General features: G+C 21.8%; 3 protein-coding genes across 4 annotated transcripts; 1 reads left to right on the forward strand and 2 right to left on the reverse strand.

Annotated features, from left to right (window-relative positions):
- Positions 1 to 2216: 2216 nt before the first annotated feature.
- On the reverse strand, positions 2217 to 9003 carry LOC129613102 (probable cyclin-dependent serine/threonine-protein kinase DDB_G0292550). 2 transcript variants are annotated; one of them, XM_055527028.1, is made up of 2 exons: positions 8593 to 9003; positions 2217 to 6101 (listed from the first exon to the last, which is right to left on the reverse strand). In XM_055527028.1, the coding sequence occupies exon 2, from the start codon at positions 4967 to 4969 to the stop codon at positions 3617 to 3619; it is 1353 nt and encodes a 450-aa protein (XP_055383003.1). In that variant the 5' UTR covers positions 4970 to 6101; positions 8593 to 9003; the 3' UTR covers positions 2217 to 3616. The 2 variants fall into 2 exon arrangements, with proteins under 2 accessions (XP_055383003.1, XP_055383002.1); XM_055527027.1 differs by having other exon boundaries at positions 2217 to 6106.
- A 2404-nt stretch (positions 9004 to 11407) lies between these two features.
- LOC129613041 (protein max) lies at positions 11408 to 16530 on the reverse strand. Its single transcript, XM_055526934.1, has 5 exons — positions 16311 to 16530; positions 16099 to 16164; positions 14560 to 14667; positions 14372 to 14495; positions 11408 to 12994 (listed from the first exon to the last, which is right to left on the reverse strand). The coding sequence occupies exons 1-5, from the start codon at positions 16350 to 16352 to the stop codon at positions 12828 to 12830; spliced, it is 507 nt and encodes a 168-aa protein (XP_055382909.1). The 5' UTR covers positions 16353 to 16530; the 3' UTR covers positions 11408 to 12827.
- A 1122-nt stretch (positions 16531 to 17652) lies between these two features.
- Positions 17653 to 18862, forward strand: LOC129613000 (39S ribosomal protein L2, mitochondrial). Its single transcript, XM_055526875.1, has 2 exons — positions 17653 to 18064; positions 18113 to 18862. The coding sequence occupies exons 1-2, from the start codon at positions 17758 to 17760 to the stop codon at positions 18697 to 18699; spliced, it is 894 nt and encodes a 297-aa protein (XP_055382850.1). The 5' UTR covers positions 17653 to 17757; the 3' UTR covers positions 18700 to 18862.
- Positions 18863 to 18925: the final 63 nt, after the last annotated feature.

The following is an 18925-nucleotide window of genomic DNA, read 5'->3' on the forward strand; positions in this document are numbered from 1 at the left end:
TATTGTCTGTAATTTTTTTTTATTTTCGTTCCATTTTTCATATTAAATAGTTTTTACATTTGTTATTTATATTTTTGAATGACTTTATGCCAATATTATTATTATAATTGTATTTTTCAATTAATATTTTACTTGTATATAATATGATGTATATATATATATATACTAAATGTGTATGAAAAAATTAAGATGTAAGCATTTGTTATTTTAAGTGTGTGCATTATTAATATTTTTAAATAAATATTTTATTTATTATTCAATAAATTTTAATTTAAGTATTAATTCCAATCATTTAAAATCCATTTTTTTTTTTTCAGATAAGTATTGAAAATTTTATTGAAATACGGTAATTTTAATTATTTGTTTTCATTTTTTTATAAATTTTAATATATTTTTATATGAATATAAATTATATAGTTGTAATAAAATAGTTATTGTAAAAAAAAAAATAAAAAATTTAAAATTTGTTTAATGCACGAATAACATGAAATTCCAAAGAAATAGACTTGTAGAATAACGCAAACATTCAAAACACATTGTTGTTTCTACTTTTTAATAAAAATATGAAAATTATTTTATTGTTTTCTTCTTTTAAAAAATTTAAATTATTTTTTTTTCTTTTTAAATTATAAAATTATAATAATGATAGATTTAAACTTTATTTCAATGATGGTACCTATATTTTTTTAATTATTTAAGTAAATTATTTATCTATTTTAAATTTTTATTTATTTTTTTTGTGTTCATATACTGTTGTTATTGTATATTTTTGGTTCTTCTTGATTATTCAGTACATTTTCTAATTTGTTTTCAATTATTGTAATTATTTGTTTAATTAGTTTTATAAGTATCACATATAATTTACAAATTTTTTAATAATAATAATTATTTTAATTTGAATTTTTATTATATTTTAAATAAAAAGTAGGTGTTCATCGTCTTTTTTTTTCCAAAGTATTTTTTTTATAATTTATTAAAAAAAAAACAAATAAGTATTTTATTTCTTTTTATATGCAATTCTTTTATTGCAATCTATTATCAATTAATTATTAATATTTACCATCTTTTTTAAAATTTTAAAATTCTTTAAAAATACTACTACTTTTGTTTTTTATATACACATACGTTACTTATGTATGTATATATATTTGATGGCTTAATTATTTTTTAATTTTCTTTTTTTTTTTGTCAAAAATTAATTAGAATCTTTTTGTAATCTGTTGTTATTTTGAATAGTGTTATTAAATTGATGTTGTTTTTTATTATTTTCTTAATTGATTTTAGAATGTTTTGATTTAATTTTAATTTTAATATTAAATTTAATATTTTAGAAAATTTATTCAAATAATCACTATTATTTTATTATTAAAGTTTTAATAGTAAAAAAAAAAAACATAAAAAAAAATTTAATAAAGGAAAACAAATATTGGTACCTAGGTAGGTACTTACATTTTTAGTTTTTAATTTCCCTAATTGGTTTTCGTGTCTTGGTAGATATTATATTCAGTTTTTTTTTCCTTTTTTTTTAATTACATAATTTTAGTTTGTATTTACAAAGTTTTAAATAGGTGGGTGGTATATATTTTGAAGAACATTTATAATATTATTTAAATTTATTAAAATATTACAAAAAAAAAAAAAAACAATTTTGCACTGCAATAAATTTTTTATATAAATGAGAAACTAAAAATTTTACATTAATTTTTCCTTCTTCTTTTCATCTTACAATTTAATTGTTAAAGGTGTTTTTGTTTTTGTAATTTTAATGATTTTAATTTATAAATTGAGTTTTACTTTTTTCTTGTTGCATATATGATTATTTATTTATTTGATAAAATATGTGATAAAGTTTTATTTTTTCTAAAAGTTTTTCTTTTTCCTTTATATTTTAAGTTTTTTGCTTTTTTATTTTTGTTTTTATAACATTCAATATTCTTTTTATTTTTATTATGTATTTATTTTACACACTACAATACAAACGTATTTTTAATTTTAATTAAATTTTTTTTTATTTCTTTTACTATTTTTTTTTTTTTTTTGAAAAAAGTCTTTAAATTTCCTTTAAATATCACGATTCGTTGGAGATTTTTTTATATAATTTTTTAGGTATTTTTATTTTATTTTTTTTTTATATAAAATTAATTAAAACTTTGATTATTTTTTTTTTCTATTTTTTTTGTTTTTTTTTTTACAACTTTTAATAATGTTTCATTTAATTGTTCTTATACATATTATTATTTATTATATATATATATTTTATATATATTATATATAGTATTCACTTGTGTTTATTTATCAAAATTTTTAAATTTATTTTTTTAAAAATTGTAATTTTAAATTTTCTTTTTTTCTTTTTTTTTCTAAACCATAATAAATATATGTATTTAATTAAATATTGGTAGAAAGAGTTGATTTCTTAATAAGTTGCAATTTATTTTTTATTATTAATGCTGGGCTATGGAATTTTTATAATATATATACAATATTTCATACATACATACAATATATAATTCATTTTTGTTTTTAAATATACAATATTTTTTATTTCGAGCTGTTTATTTTTGGATTTTCTGTTATATATAGTATAAGTATATCTGTTGTCATATTTTTAAGAAAATTTTATTAAATATTGAATTTAAAAAAAAATATTTTTTCTTTTATTTATTTTTATTATCATACAGTAATTATGTGTGTGTTTGCGTGTGATTGCTTTGGGAAATCTTTTTCTTTTAATTGCAAAATTGGATTTGCATTTTTCACAAAAAAAAAAAAAAAAACTGTTCACAAAAATTTCAGTTAAAATTTTTTTCTCTGTTTCACTTGTATTTAGTTTGATAATAATTTTATATTTTGCATATTTTTAATTTTTTAAATTTTTTTTAGTTTTTTGTGATAATTTATGAATTTTATTTTATTTTTTTTTTAATACAATTTCTTACAGACTATTTTGGTATATGATGTTTTTTATTTTCAAAAAATTTTCCATTTATTTCTGATAATAATTATTAATTTGTTGTGGGTTTCATTGATTTAGCTTCTTGTATTCAAAACCGTTGTATTATCAAAAAAAAAAGGAAAAAAAACACAAAATAATGTTTTTTTTTTTAATTTCATTGTATTTTACGTGCATTTTTCATTCTTAAATTCCAGCAAGTATTTATTCTGAGTTAACCATAATTTTTAAAAATAGTTAAGCTCCAATTTTCTTCCCTATTGTTTTATAAATACATTAAGATATACATACAGATTTACTTCATTCATTTTTACCAAAAAAAAAAAAAAAAAAATTGAATAAAATTTAAACGTTAAAAAAAATATATATATACTGTAATATATAATAAATATATAATAAAAGTAATAATTTTAAATATGATGATAAAGCTTGAAAAGGGTCATGAATGAATTCACAATATATATACTTATAATTTTATTCTAGAATTAAATTTTCTGTTAGTCAAATTGTTTTGGTTAAAAAAAAAATGTAAGAAAACACAAAAAACAAAAACCTTTCTTGTATATAATAAGATATAAGTACATATATATATATATATATATATATATATATATATATATATATATATAAAAACTTTTAATCCATTTATAGTAATTTTACAATTTATGATTGCACATTGAGCAATAATTTTAAATTGTGCGTATTGAAGTCATCTAATAAATTACGTTTTGATGATTTTAAAATACTCTTTGTTGCACTGCTACTACAATTTCTTAATATAATATTGGAAGAAGATGTATTATTTATATTATTATAATTATTAATAATATTTTTGTTATTATTATTATTATTTGCACCATCATTAATATTTACTTTAACATTATTATTATTATTATTATTATAATTAATGATTGGTATTGGAGTTGATGTTGTTGATGGTGGTGAAACTTTTGTAGATGATGTTGTTGTTGTTGTTGCTGTTATTGATGCTGCTACTACTGCTGCTGGTGTTGTTATATTTGTTATAACTGCTTCATTTGATGTTGGTGTTATTCTTAATACATTATTCATTACATTACTATTATTAATATTAATGAGATCATCACTATCATATTCATTATTATAATCATCATCATTCTCAATTAATATATCACTATAAACTGTTGTATTATTTGTTGTCCAATGTTGTGGTGGTTTCGGTAATGCAGTTGGAGCTGGAGCATCAAAACATTTACTTGCAGCAAAATGCGATAAAGTTGGTAAAAGTGCAAATGTTGACGATGTTATATTATAATTGCCATTATAACGTGTACTATTATTTCCAACATTTAATAAAACTTGTACACCATTATTACCACCATTATTATTGTTAATGTTATTACTATTACTATTGTTGTTATTTTGATAATGATGTCGCGAATGGTGATGATGATTATTATGATGATGATTATAATTATGACGTCCTGCTTTATTTGAAAATTTTCCATTACTAATATTGCTGTTACCACTATTATTTAATATTGTTTTATGATGATGATGATGATGTTGATGATGATGCGAATGATGATTTTGTTGATTTGCCGAAGAATTAATTAAAATATTATCACCATTGGTACAACGTCCATTTTTATTATTTTGACGATGATGCCATCCGCCATGAGTTCTTGAAGATTGTTGCGAATGTTTGCGACTGGCATAATAACCACCATTACTGCTAGTACTACTGCTACTACTACTGCTACTGCTGCTGCTGCTGCTACTACTACTGTAACTACTTCCACTGCCGCCGGTACTAGATGTTGAAGTAATGTTAAAACTATTATTTGTACTGTTAGGTGGTGAAGCATTTAACAATGACGATGATATTGAAGATGGAGGTGATGATGATGTCGTTGTAATACTGACGGAATGATTTGTACCATTTCCAATACGTTGTTTTTGTGATGCCATTGTAGATGGCGATGTTGTTGTTGCTCCTCCGGCAGCCATAATTTTATTATTGTGCGAGTAAGTCATTCAAAATATATAGAATTTATTAAAGCAATTCTTTTAATGATTTTTCTGTTTAGATTTATAAAACAAAAAATTGTATTAATTAATTTATATCACACACAATTTTAATTATATATTTATTTATTATATATGTTTTACTTTGCTATCTTTTTCTGAAATGCTTTTTTATATAATTAATTGGTTTCATTAAATATAAACTGATTTTTTAGCTGCTCTATTAAGTTATAGGTATTACGGATTTTTAGCTATATATATATTGTAACTTATTGTTTTTTTATTTTTAATTAACACACCCTTTTTAATTTATTTCTATTTTATATTAATATTTTATGAGTATAGGAAAATTTTATTATATAAATTTGAGTTTTTGTTCAACGTTCAAAATTTTTTTTCAGATTTTTTTTATATATGTTTGTAGTTCTTTCTTATTTATTTATAGGATTAATTAATGTTGAAACAAAAAAAACGTTTTTATTAGCTTTTTCCTAATTGATAATTTTCTTTTATATATATATTCTTTACAAATTTATTTGATTGTATATATATATTATTATTATCTATTAATTTTAATGCTTTGAATTTTAAGAAATGCAATTTTTACTTTTAATTACTGTTTAAAATTTATGACTGTTCTTTTTTTTAATTGTATTTTTTTAACATTAAATTTTTTTAAGATAATCAGATCTCAGTTTGTTCTTTTAATATTTTTAATAATAATTTAGATTTTAATTTTCTTATAAACTTGAAGTTTATTTTGTCGCACTAGTATCACAGAATTTAGTGTTGACACTTTGATTTAAAATTCAATTATTAAATATTTAATTATCATTAAATTAAATGTTTTATATTTCTATTATTGAAGTTTATGTTTTATTTTTTTTTAATATATTAATGCGAAATTGAATTCATATATCCGGAAACAATGAAATTTTTATTAAAAATTTTATTGTTTGATATTTCTTAATTCTATTTTAAAATCTGATTATTTTTATTATTCCTATATTCTTGATTTATTTTAAAATGTTTTGCAAGTTTTATAACAATTTTAAAAGTTTGTACTAAAGGCGTTTTTTTTATTTTATTTTTTAAGATTATTTATTTAATTATTTTTAATCCTTTAAAACTGCATCTATAGCTTTTCTTTAAAAAAAAAATAAAAAGAAATAAAAAAAATAAATATTAATTGACCATTTTTTTTTTAATTTTTAATAAACAAATAAAATATATGAATTTACTTCCTAAATTTTATAAAAGTTTGAAAAATAATTTTCGAAAAATTGATTTTGTTTTAATAAAAGTTCAATGTTTTTTTTTTGTTTTAAGGCAAATAGACCCATATATTAGACCTACTACATTTTTGTCACTATTATCAATAAAAAATTTTCGTACGTCTGAATTGTATCTTAAATGTTAATGTTCACTGGTAATTTAGGAATATCGCACATTATAACTATGTTATTTTTTTATTAACAATATTTTTAAAAATTAAGCAAACAGTTATAACATCTAAACAGCAGGGGGCCTTTCTATGCAATTCGATTTTCATGAAACAATTTTCATATTTGCAAAAATGGAAGGACAATATCAACGATAGTTAATCAAATTACATACTAAGCACCCAGCACATATAAAGGTGTCCTAGTCGTTTTTTTCCTAATCAGGTACCCCTGTTACTATCTACATACTTACTTACTTGCTACTAAGTAAAACTTGACATAAAAGTACAGATCGAATGTTACAATCTAGGTTTGATATCAAGAACGTTCATCAAATAATTTTAATTAAATTACATGTTTATTCGATTAATTGGGACTTAATGATCCCATTTACTGTAAACCTTATTATACGATATTGCTTGTATAAATAAAAAACAAATGATTTTCAAAAAATTTAATACAAATATTCAAATAAATACATATACATATAACGAAAACATTAAGAATTAAAATATTTCAGGTGTTAAATTTTAAGGAAAATTTATTTCGTTTTAATTTATATTTTGTAACAAATAAGTAATTATGTACATATTTACGTAGAATATGTTCACATACATACATATTTAAGCAGATTTGAGAAAGTATTTTGAAAATTTATTTGTACAGGACGGTTTTATTTGTAAGACAAATTTAAGGATAGAAGAATGAAATTTTTTGTTATGTACTCTTAAGCCATTATTGAATATTTTTTAGAAAAATAAGTTTTCTTATTGTTTTAAAAAAATATTGAAAATAAATTTTCAATTTATAGGTATATTGTGGACAATATATGTATTTCGTGTATTCAAAATCATGGCTGTATAAGTAATATTTAAGTCGTGAATCCAAGTAACATACCTATTTATTTATAAAATTAAGTAGGTTCCTATCTATAATTTTATTTAATATTAATCTAGCTATGTACTTTATTGCAATCTAACGTTTTATATTTTTTATATACATACATAAGTATTATTTATATTATTCATTTTCAAATATATATGGATATGTAAATGTATACAAACGAATATGGCTGAAAAAAAAACCTGATCTATGTATAAATATAACAATTTTATTTATCGGAATAAACTGAGAATTACATTTCCTTTATATAAAAAATTCATTATATACTTTGGTAAATAATATTTATTTACATAAATATTACACAAAAAAAAATTATATACTATGCTTATAAACCTTTTTGCCCTTTTTTTTCCTCTAAAATAAAAAATGAAACGTTGCCAATTTTATAAATATCTTATATGCATATGTAAAGTAATTGTTTACATACACTATTAAGTCATTATAAAAGTTATAAAGTTTATATACAGAAACAGTATACTTATCTTGTTTCTATATATGTACATATAACTAAACATCTGAACAACTGAATGTAAATAAATAGATCTATATTTTATATTTGATAAAAACTGACTTAAGGGGTAAGGAAATTATATTTATATATTTACAAATGTAGTTGAGTTTATATACTATATAATTTAATTGCTATATACATGTGATTATATAAAAATGACGATTGAATTTAATTTTTATGAAATGTTTGCCATGAATACAATACGTTTTCTCTTTCTCACTGTAATTTTTTTCTCTCTTTCTCACTATAGCACTTCTATATTCCACCATTCATATAATAATAAATTATACAAACATACATACTATTATATATGTTGCCTTTTTATTTTTTGTATCTATCTTTATCTTTTTCATTTGATTTTGCATTTTTTTAACATGTAATTTTTTTTTTTGTCAAATTTGTGGCACGAAAAAATAATATGAGCAAGTAAATATTTTTTTTTTTTCGAAAATTATTTTTTTTTTTACTTTTATATAAATAAAGCAAATAATGTATTAATAATTTATGTTATATGAACTTATGATGCATAAATAATAAAATTATGGTAAAATTTCATTTCAATATTAAATTTTCTACACAATTTTAATTTTTTCATAATCATTTTAAATATGTACCATTTATGTATATTTTTTATACGTATTAATTGTATATGTAATATGTTATACACAAATCGCCTTATATATTTACAAAATACATAAATATATTATATGAAATAACATATAATACACATGTACATACATATCTCCCATATTATAAAATAATTTTTTCTCAATTACCTATTATTTTTCGAAAAAGAAATTTTTTTTTCTATTCCTGGCTATTTTGAAATTTTCAATTTTTCTTCACTTTATTTTTGATATTAATTTTTATAAATTTAAAAATTATTTGAAAGTGCTCACAAAAATCACTTTGAAAACTTATTTATAAATTTATATTTTTCTTATTATAATTTTTTTTTTTTAAATTTAAAACTTAAAAAAAAAATTAAATTCTTTTCCAAAATTTTTCAACTTTCTCTTCTTTTCAATTTTGAATTTTCTTGCGTGTTACGGATCTATTAATTACTAGCTTGTAAGAAATTTGATTTTAAAAATAATTTTTCAACAAACTAAAAAAAAAAAAACAAATTTTCTTTTTATCTTCCTATACAGTTAACTTATGAAATAAACGTCTTAACACAACGAACTCTCTCGTAATTATACCATGCAAATTCAAAAAAAAAACCTATTTATATCAGAGAAATATGTATGTAGTTTTGTTTTATTTTTACTTTTTCATAAATTTGTTTATTTTAATGTTGGCAGTATTGTAGTTTCAATATTGTACAATGTTACCATGTTGCCAGATTTATTATATTTTTCGAAGGCGTGCCAGATGTCCAGATTTATTACTCAAAATGCCAGATATTTCTCATTACCTGGCATTAAAAAATAAAAAAAATTAAACGTAATTTAAATTGCAAATGCAAAACGAACTTTTTCTATTATAAATAACAATAAAATCAAATACAGAAACAAACTATCAACAAACACATTAAATGCAATAAAATACTACTCCTCCACTATTCAACTTGGCAAGTGTTCAGCACGTTGAATCGTTAGTAGCCTAATTGTTCAATAAAGTTAAAAAGCTTGTCGAAAAATGAGAATGTATCCGTAATTCTAAAAAGTAAATGTCATTTGTTAAATAGTCTAATGGCGTTTTTTTTTTACTTCGAAGCAGATTCAGTTCTTTAAAAAGTAGATTCGATTTAGTTTTTTGCCTTAAATTGTTCGGAGCTAAAAATTTGTATTTCCTTTTACGATTACAGCATGCTGACTACGACTTGCTTGAAAAAAAATTTTCATATTTTAATATATTAGTTAAATTAGATTACAAATTTTGAAAAATTGTTTAATTATAGAATAATCGATACATTACATAATTTTCGCGGCGAAATGTGAAAATTCATATAGAATACACATAACGTATATAAATAAGATCGCCCAGAATAAAGCGAATAAAATAGGCAAGAATCCTATTTGACAGTTTTTGTTTGTCTCCATATTGTGTATATGGTAATATATGAAATAGTGAAAGGTAGATTTTGCCGTTTAGCTGTTATTTCGAGTTAACAGCAAAAATTATATGAATATAAATTGAATTATAACGATTTTTTTCTTTATTGAAAATTTTTAAAACGGCATTTATTTGCTATATAGAAAATTTTATTAACATAACATTTGAACTAAAATATAAAATAAATAAAGTTTTTTGTTTAAATTTTATTTAATTTTTTTATTTTTCTAAAATAAATTTATACACATGTTTTGTTTTTTTTTTCCCGTTTTAGTTTTTAATGTATTTCTGTGGTATTCTATGCATTTATAAATTAAATTATAATTACTAAAATTAATTATATTAAATGTTTTTGTGTAATATTATTATAACACATACATAATAATTTTAAATTAAAATCGACAATTTTTTAAGTATTTATAAATTATTCTATGTGTACCTAAATAGTTTACTATAAATACTAAAAAATTAAAGTTATAGATAGATAACGTAACTAATATTGCGTGATTTATCTGAATTCAATTTAATACGGTAAAAGTTTAAGTATCTTCCTGTCTATTATTTTATTTTACTATATATACACCTACATAAGTATAAAAATTCTTTTTTATGAAAAATACCTTATTAGTAAGATTCTAATAATTTTAACTAAGAGAATAAATATTTTTTTTCCATAAAAAAATAAGAAAATAATTATGATTTAGAATTTTAGTTATTTGGATGAAATAATCAAAAAATTTGGTATACCAAAAAGGTTTTAGGTAATTTTATAGCAGGGAATATTGCGTGATGTATTTCAGAGGCAAGTGCTTCTTAAATTTCTTTTTAGAAATTTACCTATTATCGCATTATTTAATATCGATTCAGATTTTATTATCGATAAGTCATTAATAATTTTCTTTAAATTTAAATATCTGTTTTGATTAAATTAAAATTTTTAAATAATAAATTTGCGTTTAAGTCTACGTTACTATTTAATTAAATTCCAATGATACAAGAAATTTTATGAAAACTCTTTAGTCACAAAAACTACCTGTCGATCAAGCATATGAGTAACTAAAATGTTTAAAGTTATACCTTAAAATGAAATGAATTCAATAATATTTTTTTTCAAATAAATTGAAAATTTCTATAATATGTCAGGGAGTCGCAACTGTATAAAGAACAAAAAATTTTATAATTATTTTAAATAATATTGAACAAAACACAAAATGAAAATGAAAAACATAAAATTTTTAGATTTCATCTTATTTTAATTATTGTAATTTTTTTTATATATAATAATAATATAACACTGTAAATATAATCTTAAATACTTAAAGAAAATTTAAAATAATGAGAAGTTATCGATTTTTTAATTTTTTAAATTTATTTTTTTTTTGTTTTATAAATACTTAAAAAACCAACGATTCAGAAATAATTAATGTTTTATATAGAGCCAAGTATATATAAAGTATATATATAATATATCTTACAATTCGAAAAAAAAAAAAATAAAATAAATATTGTTTTTTTTTTTGTATGTTTGTTTGTTAAAAAGGATACCATATCCTTTTTTCGAATTAATTTCTATAACATATGAAATTTTTTATTGCAAAATTTACTTACAAAAAATGAAAAATAAAAATAAATATATATATATGTATTTATAAAATTTATATTTCACTTTTATTCTTAACACTTAAGAAAGCAAGAACAAGTATAGAAATTTTTAATAAAATTTTAATTTTCGTAAAAAAAATTTAATTATTTTAATTTCTTTAACTGAATTATTTTTTTCTTTTTTTGATTTTTTTACGTGTGTATCCTCCCATGCCTAAAGCGTTCTGTTATAGAACGCCGCCCCACAATATCTTTAAAACATTTTAAGTTTCCTTAACATAATTTTTCAAAAATGAAAATTACATACATAATTTTTGATTAAAAAATATCCTTAGAAAATATACTAAATTAATAACATAAAAATTTTTTTTTTAATAATATTTTGATTTATTTTTTTAATTTCAACAAGACAGAAGAAGTCATCGGAAGAGAAATATTAACTTTTTTATAAAAATTTTTTATTTCCACTTGACGAGATATAATCTATTTTAAACCAAATTATTAATCATTAGTAAATTAATTTTAAAAATAAAAAAAATATTGATTGAAAAGATACAGGAAAAAAATATTACCTGTATTATTTATTTAGTATGTTAAATAAATTTTTTATTTTAACTGTATTTAACATATTTAAAATTTTTAATTTAAACTTTAAATATTTTATGTAAATACCCTGAGAGAAGGTAATAAGTTAACTGGTGTGATTAATGGTAAGGGCTTTGAATTTTTATTTATTTATATATAGTTAAGATTAGTCATTACTTTTATGCTTATTAAGATTTCCAATAAGGATATAGAAAAATCGGATAGGATTAATTTATAGTTTTTTTTTCTTTTGACTCTAAATTATGAAATCGGCAATAATTTTGTAAACTTTATTTATGATTTGAAAACATAATAATTCGTAATTTTCAGAAAAAAAATAATAATTAGTTTTGACACGATTATAAAAAAAAAATGCAACCTCATATAAACCAATCAGAATTACGTAATATTTTCTAAAAATGTCCCTTAATTTTTATTTTAATCAGTTTAAGTTGCAATTTTTCTTGTTTCTGTTATTAATATCTTGTTCTTTAAGGTACCAAACCAGTCTTCATATGTATATAATATATTAATTAATTTCATTTTTATTTTAATATATGTATAATTTTTTTTTTTAGTTTTCCAACTGCCACTTTTGAATATAAAATCAAATTACTTCAAAATAAAAAGTTAAATATATAACTTAAAAACAAAAATGAAAGCAATTATAGAAATAATATTATTTTTGTCATCCCGCAATTAGTTTTGTTTTTTGTAGTTTACACTATTGAAAATTATTTTTTTACTTATTTATATACTTTAATTTTTACGCATGATACGCTAATGGAGTTTTAATTTTTTTGCTACGTGGTCCCAAATCCTGTTCGTCATCCTCAGATGTTTCTTCATTTTCTGATTTTATTTGACGTATAATAGCTTCAGGTGGATGCTCTCCAAGCGCAAATGTGTCTTTGGCCCTCTCAAGTTGGCGAACTAAAATATAAAATATATGTATATATTATGTATGTTATATATGTAAGCTTAATTAGATTTCTGAAATAATATAATTTAATATTTTCATGTTGATGAATACATCTGAATAGAAATAATACTGCAAAGAAAATTTTAGATTCTTTAAAATTTTCAACTTATATTTTACCTATTACTATAGAAATAATCATAACTCTAAAAAGTGGCATATTACATTTTCAGTTTTGTAACGCAACTACTTCTAATTTAGTTTGCAAAATACCTATTTTTGTCTTACGAAATACTTAAGTCTAACATCAATTATCATGCCAAAATATAATTGCACATATTTATATGTAGATAAGATTAGTCATTATTTTTGTGCTTACTAAAGTTTCCAATAAGGAAATTGAAAAATCGGATAGGATTAAATAAACTAACAATGAGACCAAAATAGTTTGAATTTGAATTGGAGGCACACAACATCACAGCCATTGAAACGTTCAACCATTTCCTTATTACACAACGTCTTGTAGACTACTCACGTATTGAAAAACAGAAAAAACTCCTCTGAATACACTCAATCCTAAAAAAATCTATAGCTTGATGTTATAACCGAGCCCAACACGCATATTCTAATAGAGGTCTATTTTAGATCTAATTAGAGATTAAGCCTAATAAAATAAGTGTAAATCTTTAACAACGAAGATGTAAGGACACTGTTTTGTTCACCTAATCTAGAATTCACCTTAATTTTACAATATGGATTAAAAAGAACTCTGACATACAAAAGGTAAACAAATTTTATTATTAAGGCTAAACTTGCTAAACTTGATTTATATTTAGAAAAATGTTTTTGCACAAAAAAAAAACTTATGTATGCAAATTTTATGTTGATTCAAAAGTTATAGAAATATTGAAAAATAAAAATGGGAATAAGAGAAATAAAGTACATGCATACTAATATTTCGATAATGAATCAATTATTATCAATAATAGATTGGCAAGAATTACAATCATTATCATAAGCACTACAGATATAGATCTACTTAGCAAAACAGATTATATTTTCCAATATCTTATTTAAATATAATAACATATTATGGAGGTTATTTTTTATATTGCATATTAAATTTTTTTTTTCTGATTGCTGAAATGCAAATATGTATACTCAATAATCACAATATTAGTTAAAGCATTTATGTACATACATAATGGCTGAAAACAAAGGCAACTGATTTACAGTTTTTTGGAATCTAACTTAAAACAGAATAATGTTTGGAAATACCAATATTATATAAGTATATGAAGTTTTTTAAAAATTTTGCAATTTACGATATACATATTAATAAAAGCATATAAAAACTATATCCAATAAAAAGTTACATTTAATAAAATTACTTTGAGTTTCTAGAACGTTATTTTGTTTTTTGAGATCATCAATGTCTTGTTGGTGGGATTGGTTTTTTCTTCTCATAAATTGAATATATTCTGCTGCTTTTTTCAATATTTGTGCTCGGCTCGCCTAAAATTATAAATCAGTTAAAAATAATGTAAAAAAAAATTGTTTTTAAATAAAATTGTCTTACCTTTTCGCCCTGTAATGATGGAACCGCTTCTCGTAAACATGTAAAACTGTCTTTTATATGATCGCGTCGTTTACGCTCTAATGCATTATGGTGGGCTCTTTTCTCTGCCTGAATTCAAGAAAAATCATATAGCAAAATAACATATATTATATTAAATATCTTAATAATATAAAATTTTTTAATCATAAGTTAATTTTATTTGTGTTTCAATATCTAAACTGAAATTTTTGATTTAAATTTTCTTATTTCAAATTATATGAATAAATAGGTATGTATGTATATTATTTTTCAAAAAAAATGTATATGTATCCATTAACTTATATTTGCCTAAAATTTAGTATAATTATTGTTTAAACGCGATCTTGACTACATAGGGCTGTTCATATTTTTACTTACTATGGAAATGAGTGGCATCATATTTTGCAAAATATACTGGGGAGGGTATGTACATAGTACAGTAAATCATATAGTTATAATAAATATACATACTAAGTATATATGTTTGTACATTATTTTATATCACTATTGTCAATCATTTTTTATTTAAACATAAAAAAATATGTGACTCAATCAAGAGTAGAATTTATTAGAAAAGTTTGAAAAAAATTATTGTTTTACTTCCAACTATATTTTTTGAATTGAAAATAATAGAAAATTTGGAATTAATATATGAAATATCATAAGTATATGCATGCAATATAAAATAGGGACCAGAAAAATTAAATAAAAATACGTATGGGTGGAAAATAAAAAAAAAACCAAACTGAATTCCAAATAAGAAAATATGTATTATTTTTATGCTATGTGTATGTATGTAAGTTGCCAGTATGACACTGGAACTCATTTACAGTCTAATTAGAAAATAAATCTTTTCGTTAGTTTTGAAAAAATCATAATTTATTATTGTGACCAACTATGTACATTTGAATAACTTTCTATTACCAATATTTACTTTTATTGAAAATTTCAAATTTTATGTTTCATTCATGACAATATTTTGTTTGTTATTATGTATAAGGTCTTGTTGTTGATTTAGAAAAAAAAGCAAAATAGAAACGCACATGACACAAACACCAACACAGGCTCTTTATTTAAAAAAGAAAATAATAAAAAACCTTTCCTTTTTATCAATTAAGCCAGCAAACATATATAGAACACTACCACCAACATGCATACACACATTTTTTTTCTTCTTTCTTCCTCGTATAGAACTAAAAAAAAAATTTTGCATGCTTATTTCGTCCACGTGACATTTTGACAGCTTCTAGACAGAGATAACAATGTGTATCAGCCAATCACAAATAAGTGTGAGAGCTCAAAAAAGAAACAATAATATAATAATATGAAAAAAAACATGGCGTAATGAGTAATTACTACATTAATGAAAAAAAAATTCCTACTCTCTTTTGACAATAATACATGGAAAGCAACAACAACGAAATGTATAAAAAAAATATTTACGTAGTTAAAATAAGATTCAAAAATATTTCACTTTTTTTCTTCAAAAATTTCAAAATTTAAATTTTTTTAGAGTTTTACCTGAGAAAAACTATGACTGTTTCCATTTCGTTGGGGTATTCTTGTACTATCCGAATCATTCTCTTCCTAAAAAGGGGATAATTTTTTAAAAATTTTTTTTTGTCTTTCTGCTATATAGGTGGGTGATATACATACATATATACGTATGTATATATACGTGCTTTAAAGAGCAAAAATAAAAAAAGCCAATGACAAAAAAAAAATTTTCTTACTTCACTTTCATCCACTTCAATGTCTCTATCATCTTCACTCATAATTTGTAGCTTTTTTCAATAAAAATATTTTTTGCAATTTTCTTTTAGCTTACAATAAAATTAAAATATTATTTTTTTTAATTTTTTAAAATTATTAAATTTCAATTCCCCGTTCTTAAAAATTAAAACAGCACAATAAAAAAAAACTATGACCGATAACCACAGGTACAACTATAATTCCAATACAAAAATTTCATCAAGCAACTAAACTCTACTATTTAGCCAGCATGAAAAATAACAATAATAAACATGAAAGAGAAAGCATAATACAAATAACAAATTTGTATGAGGGAGACGAAAAGGTAAATGTTTTTTGCAAGGCCACGCTGCATTATATATATAAAAGTATTGCCAACTATAAATTATTAAAGATTTGTCAAATATTAGATATTTCCGTAGAATATGTAATTAAAATATTGCTTCACTGCATTAAAGAAAGCAATTTGCGTTAAATAAGTAAATGCTAGCGCTTGAATTCGCTTGAATATGTGTAGGTATAAGAATTGTGAAACTTACGAATGCAATTTGTGAATGCTACTTTTTGGGTTGTTAAAAAAACTACTGACAATATAATAACGGCAAAATAATTAACTTTACTGTGGTCATGTATATTTTTTCCTAATGTATACATATATTATACATTACATAAATGTATGTAATGTATACATATACATAAAAATTGTGTAACCGTCGAAAATATGTTGCGAATTTTAGTTTTCATTCATTTACTTCAGTTCAAGAAGTCAAAAAATTACTTAAATTGTATCTTTATTGCATCTTGATTAGTCTTGCTTAAGACATTGTTAAAGATTTTAAAGTTATAATAAAAAAAACTTGGGTAAGTAAAAATTTCGTGAAAATTCGTTAAAATTCTTAGAGCTTAGAAACCTTTGAGGTTTGGCACCCAGTCCGGAACAAATGTTTTATCCATTTTCGATCCTCTAACCAATGGTATGTTGTTGTATACCTTTCTGAATCACCCTGTACATATACAACTCAGGTGCCAAAAAATACGGGTATTTCTAGAAGGGCTAGAGACATGGGAAAAAGGCATTAGATAGGGTTCTTCTAAGGTCACAGAAAAAGCATTATGGTGTTGAAAATATTTATTCAAATAAAAACATATTAACATGAAAAGGGAATCGTATTTTTGGATTAGTTTTTCCAATGGTTGGTAATACTTTAAATGGAATTATTTTATTTAAAAAAAAAATGATTCTCGATATCAAATTGTCAAAATAATAGACATTAGATTAGATAGGTCTATTGCCAAAATATGTTTATTTTTGTTAATTTTTTAAGAAGCATATAAGATTAAAAAAGATTAGAATATTGAACATTAATTATTGTGAGAGCACTATAATATTTAAAATTTATTGTTTATAAGATAAAACTTAAAAGCAAAATGTTAAATAGCACGAAGCTTTTTGTGAATAAGGATTTGATTAGTTTTATTTCCATAAATTTACGTAATATAAGTTTAACCACATGTAATAAAAAAAGTTCAATTTTTGTTAAACCTAAACCGGGATGTGGAAAACAATACCGTCGAATTATTCATTTTCCTGAGGAATATACAGTGGAACCATTAAAAACAACTCATTTAGCTGGACGTGATCCTGAATCCGGACGGGTTATTGCTAAAGGAATTGGTGGTGGCGTCAAACACAAATATCATTGGATAAAATGGGTTAGAGATGGTCCAACTGAAGGTAGTTATTTTTTTATGTAAACAAAAAATAAAAATAAAAAATTTACAGGACCTCCCAAACATGAAAAGGTTTTAGAAATTATTGATGATGGTTGTAGGACAACTAAAGTTGCGCTAGTGGGAACTGGTGATGAACTAAAATATATATTGGCAACTGAAAATATGAAACCTGGTGATATAATAAAAACTTCGAAATTTATACCACGTATACCAGTTCGACCAAATGAAGGTGATGCATATCCTTTAGGCGCGTTACCTGTTGGTACTAGAATACATTGTTTGGAAAAAAATCCTGGATATCCCTGTCACTTAATACATGCGGCTGGCACTTTTGGTACAATTTTAAGGAAATTCGACGATAAGGTTGTTGTGCAATTGCCATCAAAAAAGGAATTTGCATTTGAAAAAATATGTATGGCAACTGTTGGTAGACTTTCGAATATAAATCATAACAAGGAACACGTTGGAAGCGCACAAAAAATGCGTGAACTAGGAAATAGGCCTCGTTCAGGCCTCTGGAAACGAAAAGATGGTCGTCATGGTAGGAAAATACGTGCTTTACCACCGATGACAACAATTTCCGGCCCCGCTGTTCAAAAAGAAGAACCGATTAAATTGACTTTACGAAACCTTTAAATCTTATTCTTTTTTATTTTACAATTTTTAAGTATATGAAAAATTAAACTTAAATGAAATATTAAGACTCCGATCAAAATATAACTGAAGCCTACAATTTAAGTAACATTCAAAACACACCAAAAAGCTATTAAAAATAATACTTTAATTTTTAATGTCAAAATCGCATTTTATTTCAAATAAGACGCTTGAAATTAATACATATTAATTTTGTAAACATAAAAAA

The sequence above is a fragment of the Condylostylus longicornis genome, unplaced genomic scaffold, assembly GCF_029603195.1.
Source record: "Condylostylus longicornis isolate FDR11 unplaced genomic scaffold, ASM2960319v2 ptg000080l, whole genome shotgun sequence".
NCBI lineage: Eukaryota > Metazoa > Arthropoda > Insecta > Diptera > Dolichopodidae > Condylostylus > Condylostylus longicornis.

Coding starts and splice junctions, on each gene's coding strand:
- LOC129613102 (XM_055527028.1), bottom strand. CDS start 4,969: ATGACTTACTCGCACAATAATAAAATTATGGCTGCCGGAGGAGCAACA.
- LOC129613041 (XM_055526934.1), bottom strand. CDS start 16,352: ATGAGTGAAGATGATAGAGACATTGAAGTGGATGAAAGTGAA. Junction 14,496..14,559: donor CATCATTACAGGGCGAAAAG/GTAAGACAATTT, acceptor TTATAATTTTAG/GCGAGCCGAGCACAAATATT. Junction 12,995..14,371: donor TAACGTTCTAGAAACTCAAA/GTAATTTTATTA, acceptor TTTATATTTTAG/TTCGCCAACTTGAGAGGGCC.
- LOC129613000 (XM_055526875.1), top strand. CDS start 17,758: ATGTTAAATAGCACGAAGCTTTTTGTGAATAAGGATTTGATTAGTTTT. Junction 18,065..18,112: donor TAGAGATGGTCCAACTGAAG/GTAGTTATTTTT, acceptor AAAAATTTACAG/GACCTCCCAAACATGAAAAG.